This window comes from Melozone crissalis, unplaced genomic scaffold (assembly GCF_028551555.1).
Source record: "Melozone crissalis strain CALT ecotype California unplaced genomic scaffold, PUWL_Pcris_2 ptg000027l_1, whole genome shotgun sequence".
Lineage (NCBI taxonomy): Eukaryota > Metazoa > Chordata > Aves > Passeriformes > Passerellidae > Melozone > Melozone crissalis.
The window spans coordinates 54,024,814-54,045,078 of NW_026535805.1; the positions used below are offsets into that span (position 1 = coordinate 54,024,814).

The 20,265-nt window shown below is 40.9% G+C and overlaps 1 protein-coding gene across 3 annotated transcripts in view; it reads right to left on the reverse strand.

Annotated features, from left to right (window-relative positions):
* The window catches only part of KLHL29 (kelch like family member 29), a 387,532-nt gene that overhangs the window by 220,543 nt on the left and 146,724 nt on the right, over positions 1–20,265 (reverse strand). For all 3 annotated transcript variants that reach the window (XM_054279557.1, XM_054279555.1, XM_054279556.1), the window contains exon 3: positions 19,718–20,023. In XM_054279557.1, the coding sequence (XP_054135532.1) occupies positions 19,718–19,978 (261 nt within the window). In that variant the 5' untranslated portion in view covers positions 19,979–20,023. The remainder of the gene's footprint in view (positions 1–19,717; positions 20,024–20,265) is intronic.

The window sequence follows — 20,265 nt, forward strand, 5'->3', positions numbered from 1 at the left end:
CTTGTCAAGATTGATAAAAAAACAGGTCACAAGTGTATGATAGGTATAATTGCCTTACTCTTCCTTAAGCCCCCTTTAAACAAAATGCATAGGCTTGTATTGCATTTCTTTACAGAAGAAGATAATTATTGCTGTCACTGTCACATTCACTTCTCAGTCTTGATAACAAATGAATTAAACCTGGCACATGACCAAAGGTCCTTCAGTTACCCTGTCAATGCTAATTCAGGATACCATACATTTTGCATAGACTGGAGAAAGAAAGGAAGGATGGATCCAGACATTAAAAAGTTCAGAATTTGTTTAACAAGGAGGACTTTGGTCCCCAGTTACACTCTGTGCTCCAACACAGTAGGTGAGTCTCCAGATGGAGGGAAAAAGAGTTCAGATGACAAGATCCCCTGGACATTAATGGGTATCCCATTACCAAATCCTGAAACTCAGCTGATGTACACTGCCATAACATTGCTTGACCTTTTTACACCTAAAAGTCCAACAGGTAGGTTTTAGATTCACAAAAGGAGACAGACTGCAAGAGCAGCTTGAACTCATTTATGACTTACTGTGGTTACAACAGCTAAAATAGACTAGAGACAAAAATAATCACAGCTCATGCTTGAGAGTACTCATTAAATTGACAGGGAAATCTCCCTTTACTCAGTTTGCTGCAAATTTTTTGAAAACACTGCAAGTTTTTTCCCAAAAACTTGCAGTTTTACATACAAACTACTTAGACGAGATATCACATACAGTCTATCAATATTCTGTCCAATACACAGCAAGTTCTAGTTTTCTGAACACATATTTATCTAAGCTTTTGGCAGTGGCAAACTTTTTAAGCAGCTGCAAGCTTTACTGACAATGTAGAACCAAATAAAGGTTTGCCTAAGAACTCCAATTCATAACTCGATGCCAAATTAGCATAAGTGAAATATGAGTATTTAATATAATAAAACATGAGCCGCAAGCACTGAGCCCATCCCAGGAAAAATGTGAAACCAGAAGGTATTTTAATGAAAATCTGGAAGCAAATATCACAGTCTAATATTTAAAAGTCATAAGAGTTAATTTTAGTTTGAAAGGAAATCATTTTTCAAAGTTCTGTATTCTGTTTAAAAACAGATTGAGCACGTTTATTAAATTAGCAGACCACTGCACTTATGAAATCCATAAGTCAGATCAATGGTGCACAGTCAGCTCTACAAAGTAATTGCTGGCTTCTCTCAAAATGGACAATCCAAAAACTTCCAAGGACTAGTTTTCCCCTTCATTATTTATAACGAGCAAAACATGATGCAATAGATCGTAATTCATAATGCTTTTTTAATGTTTTTATAGCACAACACTTGGACTCATTTCTAATCCTTTTGAATGACAGGTTGCCATTACTGAATTTCCATTAATATGAATTATGAGCACAATATATTTTACCTAATATTTTCTATCCCAGGACTAACGTGGTTCTACAATAAAAAAAATCCCATAGTCAGCAATTTTTTTTTTAGAAATAGAAATCACAGCCATCAGAGATTAGTCTTCCTGCATCACCATGTATCTGACCTCAATCTTGCATCCATTTGACTCCACAAACATAATTTACATGCACATTTATGGTCACAGAATCATAGAATACCTGGAGTTGGAAGGGACCCACAAGGATGATCAAGTCCAACTCCTGAGCCTGCACAGGACACCCCAAGAATCCCACCATGTGCCTGAGAGCTTTGTCCAAACACTTCCTGAGCTCTGTCAGGCTGGTGCTGTGAGCACTGCCCTGGGGAGCTGCTCCAGTGCCCAAACACCCTCTGGGCAAAGAAAGCTTTCCTGATATCCAACCTCCTCCTCCCTGACACACCTGGTTGTTAAAATACCAGCACTTAGGGAAGTGTCCAGCTATGGTTCCCAGGCAGAAAGTCAAGGCTTGCTCAGCAGGTTCTCCCCCCTCTGCCCAGGAAATACTTGGAAATTTGGCCCAAGGAGTACAAGATGGACAGACACGACCAAGTCTTGTCCCTATGCATGCCTCCAGGCACTGATGTGAGCCTGAGGAACTCCTTCTCCCTTATGGAAGCAGATTGTAAGGATCAGGCAGATTCGAGCACACTTCAGATCTTTTTGTTTTGCTCACAGCAGCCACCTGCCATGGATATCTCTCCCTAAGAAACAGCAATTCATCTAAATAATGAAACCCATACTAAACAGTAGGGATGAGGACAGCCATCCTGAGCTCAACAGGGCTACTTGCCTGCTTGCAGGCAAGCCAGTGCCTCATGTTTTATCACGTGGCAGAAAGACAAAGATACACGTGGTAAATGAAATCCCCAGGGTGTAGCTGTGGGCAGTACATTCTGGGGAAGGATGCATCCAGTGTACCTGCAATACCAATCCTACTGGAGGCAGAGTACTGAGCTGCATGAATGCACAGTCTCACCTACCATGACTGTTCTTACCTTTTATGAACTGATTTAGCATTAGCACCATAAAACATGCTTTAACATTATCACAGTACCAGTGAAATGTGGCAGCTGCTTTGGACAAAAACTTTTTTTTAATGGTCACCAATGAACTTTGCACAGACTTTGTGGTACCGGGGCAGAAAGGCAACACAGCATTTTTCTTTGATTTTCAAAAGACATGTAGCAATAAAAATCTATTAAATGAAACAAAGAACTTCTCAAATGCCAGGAATGGTCTAGTCCCTGCCCTGCAGAGCTCACATCCAAAAATGACAAGAGAACGACATGTGATGAAAATAACACAAGAAACAAGCAAGTAGATGGACAGGTAACAATGTCGAGTAGTACCATATGTGTTTCTGAACACACACTCCCAAAAAAGTATTTGGCAAAGTCTGCTCCTAAATACAGATGCATTCAGAAATACTCACAATCCAGCCATAATCAGAGGATTAGTCTTTGCCAGCATCATGGTGGTAAACAGTTCTGTAGGAGAAATCCTCGTACAAAGAGGCCGAGGGGCTTGCAAACAATCTCTGGAAGCACATGCCAGGCATAGAGGATAAACACAGCATTTATCAGAAAAACAAACAAAAAGGTAATCAAAACCAGAGTCCTTGGAAAACAGATGGCAGGACTGAGGACACAAAAAGATACATGGGTGGAAGCTGAATAGGGGGTTGCTTGAATGCTTCTGACATTTCTTTAAATGCCAGCTCATAATTACGACATCTTCACTACCACCTTGGAAGTAATACAGCCCCTCCTAGCAGAGGTCCCATGTTTTGTGGAGAGCTGCACTTCAGCATTTTGAGCTTCCGTCGTGTTCCATCTTTTATTCTGGTGAGAATGAATAAGCAAACAGCAAACTCCCACTGAACACCTACTACTTCTGCTTCCATTCCAAGGTTTCCTCGTTGTTCAGTTCAATCTCTGGGTTCATTATACAGATTCAGATGAAGAGTTACACACTGAGAAGCACTGGCAGATAAGTGAGAGAAAGGGCAATATTTAAAGAAGTTTGAAGCACACAGCATACTCTATAAACACTCCACTGGAGAAGGGGAAATGAGTGGGATGTAATCTTTTGCATAAGTTTACATGTGTAAAACCTATGCTAATAAAAATCAATCCTCATTCACTATTTGAACACAAATCCCATTAATAATTCCATTAAGCTATCACTTCAGCTCATTATTTTACTAGTTTGCAGTTCACTATGTTCACTGCCAGCATCTGCTGCTTTCCCTGAGGAAGAGGGGGAACAAGGCCACGCAGTCACATTCCTGTTCAATGCTCTCCCTCTGGCTGGCTAGTGAGAGGCACTCAGAAAAAGGGCACTTCCACTCTGTCCTACCCAGAAACAGGGTACACGGCCTTCCAACACACCCAGCACCCATCCCACCACTTGCCATCCAACATCCATGCCCGAATTCAGATTGCCCAATTATCAAAGCCACTCAGCATGCTTGCCCTATACTTCACTAAGTAGATACCTTAAAAAGCAGGAGGGAGGGAGGGAGAGAGGGAAGAAAATCGGAACTGATATTCAGACAGTAATACATAACAAGCAACACAACCTTGTACTTTACAAGTAAAAGCTTAGAGGGTACTGTGGACACAGGACAAATCTAGACATAAAGAAAAACTTCCCTCAAAACCAAGTCCCACAACACAACACTTAAAACATGCTAAACATTCAGGGAGGCAACAGATAACATAATCACAATGCACAGCAGGGTCCTCAGTGAAAAATGCGTACACGACTCTTGAAAGGTTATTACAGCAAATTTAAGCAAACCAACTGCACAAAGACCAGAGAGCAGCCAAACAGAGGTTTTCAGGTCTTGTGTTCTGATCACTGAAGCTCATTCCACACAGCTCAATTTGATCTAACAATCAAAAAGTCAAATGATATGAAGAAAGATATTTCCTCCAGTAAATTGAAAACAGTGGAGTGGGAGCTTATTTAGATTTGCTTCTTGCAACAGCATTTCTTCCCTTCTGTCTCCCTCCAAGCAGTGCAGCTCTCGTAAAAACATTTCAGCAGTGGAATGCACATTTGCACACTGGGCATCTCTGTACTCTCATTCTGTCCAGGAACACTCACCTCCAAAGGAAAAGCAAACAACCAGGGCACTGAACACAATGAAGCAGAAACACAAAGGGAAAAGAGCTGAGAAAAAGAAGCTCATTTCCAACAGTACTGAACAACTACCCCAGGCTAATATTGTTACATTTGACTGAACCTGACTGGCAAAACGCCCCACTATTAACCCCTAAGCTCTTCATCAAATAGACTCATAAACTGTTCTTCTACAAAGGTATGATAGATTCAGCAGATTTTATGGTTGATTGGATGAAGAAAGTGAGTCCCCCAGAGGTCTTCAAAATCTAACACCAAAGGTGAGGTCCTCCAAGCTTTGTTTCTACAGCCTCTTCTGAGGGGAACTATCTCAAATATAACATATGGTCATGGATTTCTATCCAGATGTCATCACAAGTGGACCAGTAGACATTTCCTATGAGAAATGCTTCAGATAAAATATCTGGCACTGCAAAGTTTTGTCAGCACTGGTGGAAAATCAAGGCCAAATCCACCCCACAAGAAGACACACTTACTAACAGTGCTGCTCTAATTTTGTTTGCCCACGCTGTGGCTGTGCTAGAAGGAGTGTGTGGTCTAAAAAAGCCACATGTGGGAACACTAATTTTGTATCATATGATGACTAAAATGCTGAAGCTGAACCAAAACCTCAGGTCTCTCTTGTTGCAGTGCTAGTAAGATGTGCCAGGAAAGTGGTCTGGAGCTCTCTGCTCATGGAATAAGGCAACTTCCATTAATAAAAGGCATTCATAATTCATCTTGAAAAAAATCAAGATGCATACATAACTGTACCTCAGGCAGCTGGAAACGGAAGCATGAGGATGAAAACAGGGCAGGACAAAAGGACATAACCACATTTCTGGAATTTACCCAGTCCTGGCAGCTAGCATAGGTTTATTGGGCTTTCATTGGTAGAAAGCAGTATTATTTTCTATTGATTACTGTGGTGAGAAAAGAAGAGACAGGCTACTAAACAAAAAAAAAACTTTTCAGGTAGTGAGAGGTGTTTCTACTTCAACACCTAATGGCTTCATGATCTTTCATACCAGATGTATGTTAACATCTGTCCAATATCTAACACAATCTCTTATTTCCAGATACAACTGAAAATAGCAAAATAATTTCCTGGCACAAGGCACATCTACAGAATGTATTCATTTTGATACAGAAACTCAATTTGCCAAAAATTGGTGGCCCATGTGCAAAACCTTGAGAAAAATTTCTGAAAACCAACTGACAAAACTCCGTAGAAGATACATTTCTAGACTCCCTTAGATTATGCATTTCCATTTTTTAATTAAAAAGTGAGTTCACAAACTATTCAAGTAGCTGTGACAATTTTCAGTAGGGTCAGACTTTATCATTTTAGTGCACAGGTACACTGCCCTAAAGCAAAGACAAAGCGGAGATATGCTTGTGCTCCTTATTGTTCAGATACAACTCAGTCAAGTATGAAACTGTGGAGTCAAGTAAAACCAATTACACTTGCCTCAAACACAAAATTGTCCCAATAACTAGAAAACAAAACAGAGCCAGGACCTGTTATATGGCTCTAAGGCCAAATTATATGGCCTGGCCACATTCACAGGATTATACACTTTTACCCTCCAAAACAAGGTGGCTATATCCAAACTGCCAGTTGGGAATGGCTGCTGGCTCTTGCTAATCCCTAGGCCATGCCTGGAAATTGTTTATGACAGCACTAGCTGGTCCAGGCTGAACACAAGGCAGAGCCTGTGCTAACAATTTAATGGTATAGATGGTCAAGTTCCAGCTCTTGGGCTTGTGCCCTGGCACTGCTTGATCTGCACAGGGAGACCTCGCCAAACACAGTTGTACTGTGAGCAGAGCTGGCTGGAAGACAGACAAAAAAAGAGCATCCAAACAAATTTAAATCTTGAAGCGTTGTCACGATTCCCTTCGTTATTCTTTGGGTTTTGTTTTGTTTTTGCTTTTTTTCCTTTGTTTTCCAGATAGCCCTATTTCCACTGAGGTGTTCCATTTGCCAAAACAACAGAAGGTCAAAATAGTTGTGATAAGTGCCCAGCGTGTTTCATTTCTTACCATGATTCAGTGGCAGTAGCCAACAAGTGATGGTGCTTCCAGTACAGTCAGGAATGTTGTGGGAAGTGTCAGAAGAGTTTAAATCAAATGTCTGATGGAAAATGGGACAGGACGAGAAAGATGTCGAGACTGAAGTAGAAAGGTAAAAAGATAAATGAATTAAGATAATTGGTCCACAAACTTTGCAGCATTACCTAAGCTTTGCTTTGTGTCCCGGTTCAAAGAGTTGGATGCAAAAAGTGCAGTGCACAACAACTGCTCTGACTGCCTTATCTCTCACTAGTTTTGAACCACTTTGTTTGATCCATACCAAAAGAATGATACAAAAGGTCTTTGCTGCAGAGCAAATTCACTCCCTTGCCAACAGCTCAGAAGGTGAGGTGAGCAAGACTGCCTTTGCAGACTTATAGCCAAGGTCAAGGTGACTTCCATAGCTACCTTTGTGTGGCAGGCAGGTGCCACCTCTCTCTTCTCTGAAGGAAACCTTTTAGGAGAGTCTAGACTGACTTTCTTCCAAGACTTTTCCACAGCTTTCACCACCAAAAAATAACCAAACTGGTTTCATGGGAAGGGGCTCTGGAAAGTGACCATGTATAATTCCTCTTCAGAGCAGGCAAAGACAACACTGGATTGCACAGGGCTTTGACCACTTGAATTTTGGGTAGCACCAGGGTATGCAGCAACATCTCAGTGCATCTGTGCCGGTATCTGGCTATCCTCAGTGTGAGCCAGCCTGCCTTCCTTCCTTCCTTCCTTCCTTCCTTCCTTCCTTCCTTCCTTCCTTCCTTTCTCTCTCTCTTTCTCTCTCTCCTTCTTTCTCTCTCTCTCTCTCTCTTTCTCTCTTTCTTCCTCTTTCTCTCTTTCTTTCTCTTTTTCTTTCTTTCTTTCTTTCTTTTTCTTTCTTTCTTTCTTTCTTTCTTTCTTTCTTTCTTTCTTTCTTTCCTTTCTTCCTTCCTTTCTTTCTTTCTTTCTTTCTTTCTTTCTTTCTTTCTTTCTTTCTTTCTTTCCTTTCTTTCTTTCTTTCTTTCCAGAAATTCCTTTGCTGACATTTGTGTGCATTGTCTTTTCTCTTTCCACTTCCACTCCTGAGAAGACTCCACTGCACTGTTTTATACGACAGCCACCTAGCACAACCTGAGGAATAACATAGTCCACAGGGAACTGAAGGGGAACACAAAGTAAAGTTGGGGTCTGTCTGGGTCAATTTAGAGTTGTCATCCTCTACTATTTGACTTCTGGTTATTTTAGAAGGGTCCTCTGTCACCCCACTTGGTGCACTGCACCCAAGAGCAGCCCCCAGTCTCTAAAGAGCACTGACACCAGACTTGGACTGCCCTGTCCCTTTGCAAAGCAACCACTGGCAACTTACAGGAAAACTTGGGAATGATCCACCTAACACAGAAATGGAAATGAGCACTAAGAGAATTGGGATTGTTCAGCTGGGGGAAGAAAAGGCTTTGGTGTTATTTAATTGCAGCATTCTGGTACCTGAAGAGAGCTGGCAAGAAAGCTGGAGGGAGACTATTTTACAAGAGCATGGAGTGACAGGACAAGGGGGAATGGCTTCAAACTTAAAGAGAGTAAGTTTTGATTAGGGATTAGGAAGAAATTCTTTACTGCAGGGGTGGTGAGGCACTGGGTGGTGAGTTGTGGCTGCTCCATCCCTGGAAATGTTCAAGACCAGGTTGGACAGAGCTCAGAGCAACCTCCTCTACTGGGAGGTATTCCTACCCATGACAGGGGGTTGGAAATAAAAGTCCCTTCCCACCTAAACCATTCTATGATTCTATGAAATGAATTTATTGTAAAATTTGTAACAGCTGTACAAATCATAGCTGAGATGACAATTTGAAATATCATTATCCTGCAGCGCTCCTGAGCTAAACTTTATTGCACAGCAGTACAATATTTCTAAGCAGACTGAGAAAACAAGGTGAATGGCAGCTTTGTAGGTTGCAAACAATGCATGTGTGATCCATATCTTCAAAACCTCTACACATCTGTGTCTTAATCAAAGCAGTGCATCTGAGATAATTATTCATATGTATGATGACCCTAAAAGTCATCAATTCTACACATCAGACACTTTGGTCACAGGAAAACTATCAGTAGGATTATTGTGAGCAGTAGAAAAAATGTTTATGAAATGGAGTTTAAAACTTCATAAGCAAGAATGGAATTAATACACTCAAATTTTCCTCTATAATCCAGCTTGAAGAACCTTGCAAAGATAAATGCTAGACCTTTAAAAGCAGGGATGATAAAGATAATTAATGGAAGCTTAGAAAGATAATAATGTCTCAAATCCATGTGGGGTATAACTATTGCTCAGCTTTTGAGGAAAAGGAAGATAAATTATTCAGTCTTACTCCATCCCAGCATGAAGCAAAAATTCTAAAGGAAACAAGCTGTTCAAAAGCAAAACTGTGATGACTATGCCAAGATAGGAGTTAGGCTCAGAAGACCTAAAATAAATCCAAAGTTCTGGTATTTATTGGCCGATGAGGATTCTGGGTATTGTTTTAAAGTAAATCAACAAAACCTCTGCCTTAGGAAATATACTGAAGAGTTGATTCAATTCTAGGATTTTGTCAGGATATTATAGAATGCTTTTGGTTGGAAGGGACCTCTGCAGATCATTTGGCTGTCTCCTGCTCAAAACAAAGCACATTTTGATGTTAGGTCAGAGCATTCCTTGTCATGTGCAGCTGAGTGTACAGCGCTTCCTATGGAGATTATGCAGCTGTATTGGGACTTTCCTCAGTTCTGGACCCTGCACCTACACTAACGTGTAACAAACAGGAGGAGCTTGTAGCAAGGTGGAGATCAGTCGCTGACAAGCAACAGGACAAGAGGAAAGTTGCACCAGGGGAATTTTAGACTGGATATTGGGAAACATTTCTTCATTGGAAAGATTTATCAAGCATTGAGAACAGGCTGCCCAGGGAAGTGGTTGAGTCATCACCCCCAAAGGTATTACAAGATGTGCACATGTGGCACCTGGGGACATGGCTGAGTGGTGGCTGGGCAGTGCTGGGCTAATGGTTGGATTCAGTGATCTTAAAGATCTTTCCCAACCTAAATATTCCTGTGATTTTATAAACAGCAAGAAGCACTGTTTTACTGAGAGGATGACACAGCACTGGCACAGGTGGCTCACAGAGGATTGGGGTCTCCTTCCTTGCAGATACTCAAGGTCCTCTGAACATAGTCAAGGTGAACCTGCTTGAGCAAGGGGGCTGGACCAGACAATGTGCAGAGGCTCCTTCCAACCTCAATGATTGTTGTGTTTCACTTGCCAGCTGACAAATGTTTTACTTGATGTATTACTTCAGTGGTTTTGAAAGCAGGGGCTTTGTATAACCCTTTAGAATTAAAGGATAACATTAATTATATATAATATTATAATGTAAGAAGTATATAATCTTAAACATTCAAATGATACAGCCAAGAAAGCTGCTTCTTTTGGGTGTGTTTGTGCAAAAACTTAGTCATAGTAAATATTATTCACATACTTCCCAGTGCTTTGTTTCAGGATTACCACAAAAGACCTGGGATCATAAACAGTAAGAAATAATGCTATGATATGAAGAATTTATTACTAGTTACTATTCATTATTCATACGGTGGGTGCATATCATTTTACACACAAACACCAGTTCACAGACAGCATTTATTTCTCTGCAGAACTTCTACAAGCTTTGTTTTCCAAAGTGAACCAGTTTGGTCATGCTAAATTGTAGTGGGTAACAACCACATATGTTTCATCTTGACAGGAGCAGAGAACAACCAAAACCAGCAGAGGCAGACCAGCCTTCGGGAGAATTTGGAATAGTTGGCTCCTCCAAACCAAAGCAAACGTGCATTTTGTTTCCTGAAAAGTGCCCACTTCATCCAAGAACAGCGTGTTACAGCAGCTAACCATCACTTGAACGTTCAGTAATGCCTCAAATTCCAAGAGAAACCCCAACAAAATAACTTGGTTATCCTTTTACACACGCTCCTTTTAAAAGAAATGTGAGATTATAAATCTTCATCAGAGCTGCTTCTACAGAGTGAAACCAGAGTCAGGGAAAAGTGTGAGGAATTCCTTCCATGATCTCCCTTACAGTGCTCTCACAGGCATTGACAACTGTGTAAATCCAGGGCATTGGGAATATTTCTCTGTCTGCTCTGGGGTGCCCTGACCCCCAAGGGAGCACTGACTTTGACCCTCATTCATGAAGAAAGTTTCCTAGACTTCAAGATAGACTAGAATCCACAAAAGTGTGAAATGGATTATAGAGATTAGTGTAGGTATATCACTTAGTAAGAAATTTAAGTTTTAAGATTTTTAGTATTGTAGATAGAAGCAAAAGAGAGAGCACAGAGTGTCATCCCAGGTTTCTTCTTCATGCTTCTTCATTCTTCTTCATGGATTTGGGTGGCATTTTGTAATTAAGCAGAAAAGTCCGCATTGTGGGCTCTTTGAAATCAGTTATTGAGTTAAAAAAATAATAATCTAAGTGTCAATTATCAATTAAATAGTTTAGTCTTAAAAGACCTTGTAACAAAAGGCTGTTAACCATTTTGTGCCTTCTAATAAAAAGCTGCCAAACTCACAGTAATGAAACTGCTTTGCTAATAAAAAATAATAAACGCGAAGTCCAAACACAAATTACTATCTCAAGGTCCTTCAATCCAAACCCAGAAAAACTGACTAATACCCCCAAAGACAATGAACCTGTTTTGCCTACTCCTAAGGAAATGGGTTCGTGTATTTCCATTTCTGCAGGAGATGTCTGCACCTCGTGGCACTGTGGGGACGGAGGGACATCGCAGCTGTAACAGGACTCCTGGCACTGCCGCCCTCCCTCGCAGCAGCCCAGCCTGCCCACACCTCACGCCACAGAGTCACAAGATCCCCACTCTCCTCTTCAAGGTCTGGGCATTTTTTCAAGAGGATTTTCAGGATTGTAGACAGGGCAGTGGTGATGTTTTACCGTCAGCCTGGAGTGTCAGCCCTGGCTGATCAGAGCTTCCCGGTATGCCCGGGGCACTCCAGCCTGTGTCCAGGTTTGAAGGTGCAGCACCCCCGGTTCAGAGCGCAGAGTTTAATGTCCTGTTTATCACTCCCAGGGACACAATTATTTTTGTGTCTGTCAGCTTCACAGACAAGTGCTGCATCAAGGAGGAACTCAAGACCCATAGAAATCATAGGGAGAAGTGAAGCTTTTCACCCTCCTATTTCTTTCTTTCTTTTTATTCATTTGGTTCATTTGTTTTGCAAGCTGAGGAAACCGATGTCATCAAGAAAATACTACATTTGTCATACATATAATGCATTTTCCTTCTGCTGTGCCTTAAAACTGCGTTTTATAAAAATTACCATTGTTTTCCTGTTGTAATAAAAATTATGGTATGCAGACATCCCACCCAAACAGTTGAACCGCCCTCTAACTGTTTACATCAGGCTCCTTTATACCTCAATCAAGCCATCCATTCCCTCAATGATTTCTCTGACATTACCCTCTTCATGCAACGCCAAAATCAGAAATTACCTTGCTGAGAAAGTATCAGCTTTCTTGAAAATAATTTCCAGGCCCTACCTATTAAGCATTGACAGCCAAATAATAGGAAACCACCAAGTGATTCCTTGCAAAATTCTTTTTGTGGCCGTGTTTGATGCTGACAATAGCATTACATTCCTAAATTACAGCAACCAACCTCAGGGTTATATGCACCTATGACTCAGAGAGCCTGCCCTCCTTTAGAAGTGCTGCTCCTTGGAAATAAACCCTCTAGTAACCCACATCAAATCACAGGCAAGGCAATTCCCAGGCCTTTTTATCTTGACAGGAGGCTGGGACAAATTTTATAATGAAACACCCATGACTCCTGAATGACAGAAGTATATATTTTGCTTTATTTTGAATGGACAATCTGAAACTAATACATGGGAAAATGATGCAATGCTGAGAAAGAAATAAGAAAATAAAAATAACTCTCAATAATTTCAAAGAATCAGGCACTTAAATCCTGGCCAACACAAATTTTATTTAGGTTTTATGACTGATATTTATTCCTTTTGGAAGTCATGAGATTTTTTTCTTTAAAGTGCCAAAGCCCAGAAATACTCCTTTTTCTTTATCCAAAGCTGTCATGTTTATGACCTTGTAAGTATTTGGCGATGTCAATTAGTGCTTCAAAAATGCTGCCTTTCATCTTCAAATGGAACTGGGCCTAGAAACTGGCCAGACCTCTTAGCTCTTTCAACAGATGATAAACACACTGCAAGTAAAAAAAATCCCAGCAGCTTTTTATGACTTTACAGATTAATGAGCATGTCAGGGCTTTCCAACCTATTTTGGTCCAATAACGTATCTGCTAAAGTTGATAAATAAAACCCACATTTTGTATGTTCCAATTTCTACAGTACTAAAAGATATGTACAGATGCATCTGAGAAAAAATCCTGAAATGAGATGGTAGGAGGAAGTGGCAGATCATCAGCACAGTCTAAGCCCTAGGGCCACAGATCATTAGGAACAGCCTTTTAGAGAGGAGACTGGAAAACACCTAAGACATCTCCACTTCCTTCAAAGGGAAGAATCTGTTCCTCTGCTTCAATACCTTCATTATATCAGTTCTGGAACCCACCACCAATCTCCCTTTGCTCTCTTCTGCCCTGGTGGTATGAATACAGCCCAGGAGCTGTAACTTTTCTGTAGTGGCGTAATGCGATTACTTCAGCAGAAGTCATTGCTCAGATCAATTCACAGACATTTTTTGTCAATTTGTATTTAGAGGAAAGAAGAATGTGTCCTGAGAGTCAATGACCAAATCTATCTGTTTCCTCTTCTCATTCCTTGTTCATGCTGTTGATTCCTCAAATGCAACTCCAAAAGTAACTCTCTAGTTTGAGGATACAAATACGATACCATAATAGGCTTTTTTTTGGTGTACTCTGCTGGTTTCAGCCTTGCTGGGCTGGTGTGACGGCACATCATGGCCAACATAATTCACTCTGTCTCTCTCTCCTTGCTTGCAGACTACTCACAAAAGCCTCAGTCTGGCAGCTGCAATCCAGTTAAATTGTGTGTCAGCCCAAAATGTAAATTTTACAAGCTTAGTGAGTTTTCAAGCCTAAAGAACCAGGAGAATGTGATTTGGGTGCCAGGGAAAACCTGTCCTTTTGTTCTGTTACAAACCATCAATGTTATATACTCTGGGCATTGCTCTGATTTCCTAAGCATTCATGTCATAGCCTGCCATAATCAGAGCTTCATGTGCATCACAAGTCTCTGCTTAGGTGGGAACAGACTTGCATCTCATTTACCAATGAAACATGACTCTATTTTAGAAATGTGTCCAGAGGTAAAAATGTGGTTTTGGAAAACAAAAAAATCACTCCTACAATTTTACATCCAGCAACTGAAGCCTTGTGTACCATCACAGTCATTTGCCAAAAGAATCTGAGGATCTTTAAAACAGCTTTTGCCACTGGACTGTGCTTGGGCTGGTCAGCTATGTCATGTCCACATCAAAGAATCACCAGGCTGTTATCTGAAATGGTGACAAAAATATGTCAGCTCTCAGTACAAACCCTAGGGGAGGGGAAGAACAGCTTTCACAGAGAAGCTGGAAGAGCAAATCCCATATATTTCATCACTGCATATTTTGACTGTTTTCTAGCAACTGTTGTATTCCAATATTTATAATCTCTCTCTTTATGCAAGCATCTTATGTTTTATAATAAAACGAGTACATAAATTTCAGTTACAAATGTAGTAGCAAAGCAAATTGTTGTATGTAATTAGTCATGTACAACATAAGGCGTAACTTGAAAAACAATTCGTGTTTATTCTTCCTCTGCTTAATCAATATTTTAAATATTTGTGGAAGCTGTACACCAACTTAGCAAATCACCACCTCGTAAGTGAAAGAAACAGAACAGACAACACAAATCCTGCAACCTACTGCAAATCATCAGCATCTGACAGGCTGCTGTTCAGGGAGCTAGATTTTCTTGGCCCGTGAAAGAAAGAAGAATATAACATTTTACTTCTGAGCTGTTTCCCTTTATTCCTTCTTACAGTGCATTCCTCAGCCACACTGACTTGTTTTTCCTTTACCACAAGAATTTTCTTCCCTCTCCACTTGTTTTTAATGCTATTTAGTTAGCACTGATGCACAAAGTCAGTGGTGGCTACTTCTCCGCCTGCAATCCTTGCCTGACTTTCCAGAGAGGTTAACAAATGTTTGATCATCCCTGTCTTCCCTCCCACAGCATAACCCGTGGCTAACCACAGTGGGATAAACTCTGGTAGCAAAAACACACAAGTCTTAAATACTAAAGGAGTACTGTGAGAACAGGAGGCCACAATCACACCTCAGTTACACTATTTAAAGACTTAAAACTGCACAGCTATCCCTGAGCTCAGCTAGAGAAAATTTTATCAAAACTGAAGACCGGTGTTTTTGTAAAATTTGTCATAGGTTTAACCTTGAGAATAACAAATCATTAAGTGTTGGGGGACTGAAGAATCAATTTATGTTCCAAGCAAAGGGTTTTTAAAATTAAGGTTGAAAAAAAAATTAGATATCGCCTGGTGGTGCACAGATTCTGTTGATGTATCAATCTTTTCAGGCATTTAAAAATAATATAGAGATTATAAAAGTAAATGTTCTATAACCAAAAAATCTCTTGGTAATAAAATTTCAAATTACAGCCCATGACAACAGTTCTAAATTGAAGCTGTGATACAGGAGCTTTGATGGAGAAAATTGTACAAGTAACTCGCAAAGTAATTTGGAAAAGCAACAAAGAATGGAGGTGCTGCTGAGATGAACAGAAAACATAGCTGGAATGGTGTGCAGCATCCTTAAATGAATTTCAGACTGTTTTGTTGCCAGTATCTTAAGCAGTGCTGTAATCTTATAAGGATTTCTTGGATAGTTTCCATCGACCAATAAATAACCTCACTACAGAAAAAAACCCAAACCCCACCAAGTATAGAACCAGCTCTGAACTCAATCATCATACATGGCTGAGCTCAGAGCCTGGCAGATTGATCCAAACACAGAGTTTATTGGTGAGATTTCCTCATTTCTATGGACTACTGGTAGAGGGGTTGAGGAAATATCTCTGACTCATCCCTCCAAACTGTGCTGCCTCTGGGTGCCAGTCTGTGGCCCAACCATTTGGGTACAGAATCAGGGTAGAGAAACCTAATTGAGTAAAAGAGTTGAAACTTTGCTCATAGTGGCACAGAATGAGCAGAAAACCAAAAATCACTACCTCTGGGGGCCTCACTTTCCCTGTCAATATACTGGCTGTGCAGCATCAAACTATTTCTTAGAGGTTGATGAGGCTTAAATAGTCTTTCTGATATTTTCTGGCAGTCTCCAATGAAATGTGTTATAGCAGTGCAAAGTATCATTTTGTTCAGCAAAAAAGCTTGGGAATAGACAGCTTTTCTGTTTAAATAACTCAGACCAAACATCCATAACCACTTAGAGGTGGCAGATCCACTAAGTGTGATTTGTACCAAAGCATCTGTGGTAAGAAGGTTACAGGTACGCTTTGAGAATAAATTTCAAAGGTCTGCAAAGTATAATTAGTTCTAAAGTTCTCCTACACATTAATAATTAGTAATAAAAACCTTCTAAAGTCCTCCACAGACAGTAAAAAGCTCTTCCAGAAGCATGAGAACATAGACCAAGCCCAACCCCCTCACAGCTAGTCTTACATATCCTAAGCTTCCCCTGATGATGATTTCAATTTTTTCTCTCCTTTCCAATGCTTTTTCTATTCATATCACGTAAGTCTGGCAAAGTCTTTAATCTTACACACATTTACATAATTTTAAAGACCATGGTTCAGCCAGATTAGGTAGACTAGTGGTCCTTAAAACAATTTATCTATAAATTCCCTGAACAATTCCATCATGCAGCAAGTCATACAGTCCAGTTACATGTCAGAGAGAAAAGAAGATTTTCCCCCCATTTTGAATTTGTCACTTTAGGATTCAGTTAACCTTGAGCTGAAGGATGGGAACATGACCAATATCTGCCAATGCAGGTACCCAGAAGACAGATCCTGTCAAACAAACTTTGCTTCAGTCTTTGACAATACTATGGCTGTTTGATAATTCATAACTGAGGACGATGCCATGTATATGTATTTTTAATAACTACTGATTTAGGCACTTTGGCAAAAAAAGTCTGAAGCAATTATTGGCTATAAAGACATGGAAACAGAGGAAGGGAGCAGTTTTATCCCCATGCAAAGGAATGGTGAGTCTGATGCTGAAAGGATGCATATGGTTTGGGTATCTAAGTTTTAGCACTCATATTTTCAAAGGCAAATGAAGAATGGAGGGGATGCAAAAGATACAGAGTTATTTGAAGGCTATTGAAACTGGTCAATAGAAGGAAACAAGAGGAATCACAAAAGGACTGAGAACAGACTAGTTGATTTACAAAAAAAAAAACCAAAGCAAACTTTTAACTGGGAAGATAACAAGCAAGAAGGAACCCAATCTGAAGGGGTATAGATGGTAGCTCTCTGCGGTTCGAGACTGTCAAACCAGCTCTGGAGGATATACTGAAGTCAAAACTGGTACCTGCATGGGAGAAAGAGCCCCTTCTGACCCCAGCCTGGGGCAGCACTGGTGCCTGTACTTATCTCCTTGCACAAAAAGTCAAGGAGAACCAGACTATCGATCTTCTGGCTTCACGACACCTATCCAGTGTTCATCTCTTCTGTCGGGCACACCCTACCACTGAGTTTAATGACCTGCCATAGTGCTGGGGGAGGTTCAGCCTGCAGAAGGGCAGCTCAGCAACCAAATATCTCACTCCCAAAACAGAACTAACAAATCCAGCTGTTAGATGACACCTATCCCCCATGACCTGGTACCCAATAAAATTATTGACAAATTGTTGCAAAAGGTAGGCAGGCTGTTATCTCTCCATAGCTCACGGCAACTTAGCACATGCTTGGTTTATTGTTAAAGTATTGTTGCATTTTTAATTCTTATTTTTTATTTTTAAAAGAAAGCAAGTAACCACATTGTTTTTCTAACTTGTGATCTCTTCAATATATAGATGCAATTTTTTGTGCCTAGCCATTAGCTGGATTCTACCAGGGAAAAGCCTTGGCTGGTTACACTGCTGACCACAAGTGAAAGTCTGCTGTGTGTGAGGGAGAGACACAGGCAGGCAGGGTAAACAGAAGTGTGCATGTGCACCTGATGTTTTTTGTGACACCATTTCACATTATTAGTAAGAAGCTTGCTAGGCACCATACCCTTACATCTCTGTTTACCCTACCTACCTACCTACCTACCTACCTACCTACCTACCTCTCTTACTTCTTCACATTTTTTTCCTATTCAATACATGCAAGTTTGAATTTTTAGTTAGAGCTCCTTAGTTGATTCACAGCAGAGGAAGCTGGGGCAAAACCTCTATGCATTTTTACACACTTATTTTATGGGAGATTACACAGCTGATTAACAGTTCTCAGAATAAAAAGTGTCTCCTGTTACCTCCATTCTTGTCTATTTATTGCTTTTGATCTATTCATGCCAAAACATTCTTACTAATGAAAGTCATCAGAAAATTGTCTAATAAGGTAATTTAGAAGACAGTTCACATCTAGCATATGATCAAAAGGCACTTAACTTGCTGTTCCTGCCTCCTCTCCCCCAATAAACACATGGTTTACTAGCACTGATAAGCTTCAAAATGGTTTTGAACATCTGGGAAAAGGGCTGATCAGCTCCAGACAATTGTTGGACTCTAAGCAGACCCAGGAACAAAGGTCATGATAAATGAAACCACTGCTTTAGCTCCAAAATTGCTTCAATCATCTCCAGACAAAGCATGATTGAAATGCATCTATCACTGGATAGCATCTGGAGAACACTAAAAATGTTTTGATCAGAATCTGAGTAGCTTCTTCCAAATGATAATAATTTTAAGATGCCATGGCAAATTTTTACAACTACACTTTAGGCTAATGTTTCCTTCTGTAGCATTGACCTTGTTTTTCTACAGCGTGAAAAAAATCAATATAATAATAGTACTGCAGCAAAATTTCAGCTTGCTCTTGGCTTACTTTAAATAACTTCATTGTCTCCTTTCCCTCTGTCTACATCTGCTGCATTTGGCACTTTCAGTTATTAAAATGAAACCAAGTTGAAAGAAAATGTTAAATATCATAAAAAGAAACCCAGCAGCGCTTCTGTCTCACTTTGCCAGCACTGTGGTCACCTTTACCATTTGCCAGGTTGTTCTGTTTCCAGCTGTTCTACTTGAATCTGTATGCAAAAAGAAACCCCAGCTTTCTCCAAAATTACCAAATGTATTTGCAGTTCTACAATGAGTTTGTTGTTTATTTTTTTAAAGGAAAATGCACTCTCTTCCCTCCAATAATATATTGGAACAAAAAAGCCCAATAGTTTACTAGTGACTTCTGTTCTTTGGTGCTCAATATTTTCTCACTCCTTAGTGTGCATTTTTGCACAAATGAGCGAGCCTGGTTAGAGCAGTTCCACAGATTCACTCCAACCTGCATTAAGAGCGAGGCTTTGAGAACCTTACAGGAAACTATCAGCTAAAGGGAAAACACCATTCAGCCAAAATTATGACCTTTAGACACTTTCCACTCCCTCTGGATGAGAACCACATCCAGTTGCTGTCAACCACAGCTTTGCCTTGGTCAACAGACAAGAAGAGCATTCCCAAAATGGGAAAAAGGGAGCATTAAGTTCCAGGGAAAGCCAAAGAAAGCCCAAACGTAGGCAGTGGTGAAAGGAAGGAAACGTTTGCTCTGCCTGGGCCTCTCAGAAGCATGGAGACACTCAGTCTTGGAGCAAAAAAGACCTACTCTGGTGTATGTACAACATAGAAAAGAATCAAAAAGACACAGACTGCCCATATAAATTCATTTTCCTACTCTTGGCTATCCCATGAACGCAAGCCTTACAAAGGGACAGATGACGCTCCATCTCTAACATCCCTTCAAGTTATCAACCCCGTTTAAAAAAAAAAAAAAAATAAAAAAGGCAAAAAAAAAAAAAAAAAAAAATCTGGATTCTTACTTTGGTGCTGGAAGCAGGGGAGGAGTTGGCCACCAGGCTGGTGATGACCTCGCTGTTGCCGGTGGTGCAGGCGGCGGTGGCGGGCGTGGGGAGGCGCGCGGGCACGATGGGCAGCGGCAGCAGGCCGGGCCGGGAGCTGCTGGTGGTGCTGGCGGCGCTGCTGCAGCTGGTGCTGCCCACATGGGTCCCGTTGGAGCTCCAGTCCCGGCGCTCCCAGCCCGCGCGGTAATCTCGCTCGAAGCGGCTGTGGTGCCGGGACATGGCGCTGGAGGGCAGCTGCGGCTCAGGGGGAACTCGAGAGCCTGCCTGGAAGGGTAAGGACACAGAGGAGTTAGGGATGGGGGCCCAGCACAGGGACTGTGCTCTGCAGCCACCAGACACCACCCTGTTGTGCCTTCTCTGCCTTAGGAGAGCACTGCTTCTCCTCTTTTCCCAGCAGAACAGCAAGACACTATTCACAGTGCCATAGTGAATATTGATCTAGAACACAAATGAGAGTTTAGACAAGTACAGGGACGCAGTGGAGAGCTCAGTCCCACAGACCTGAA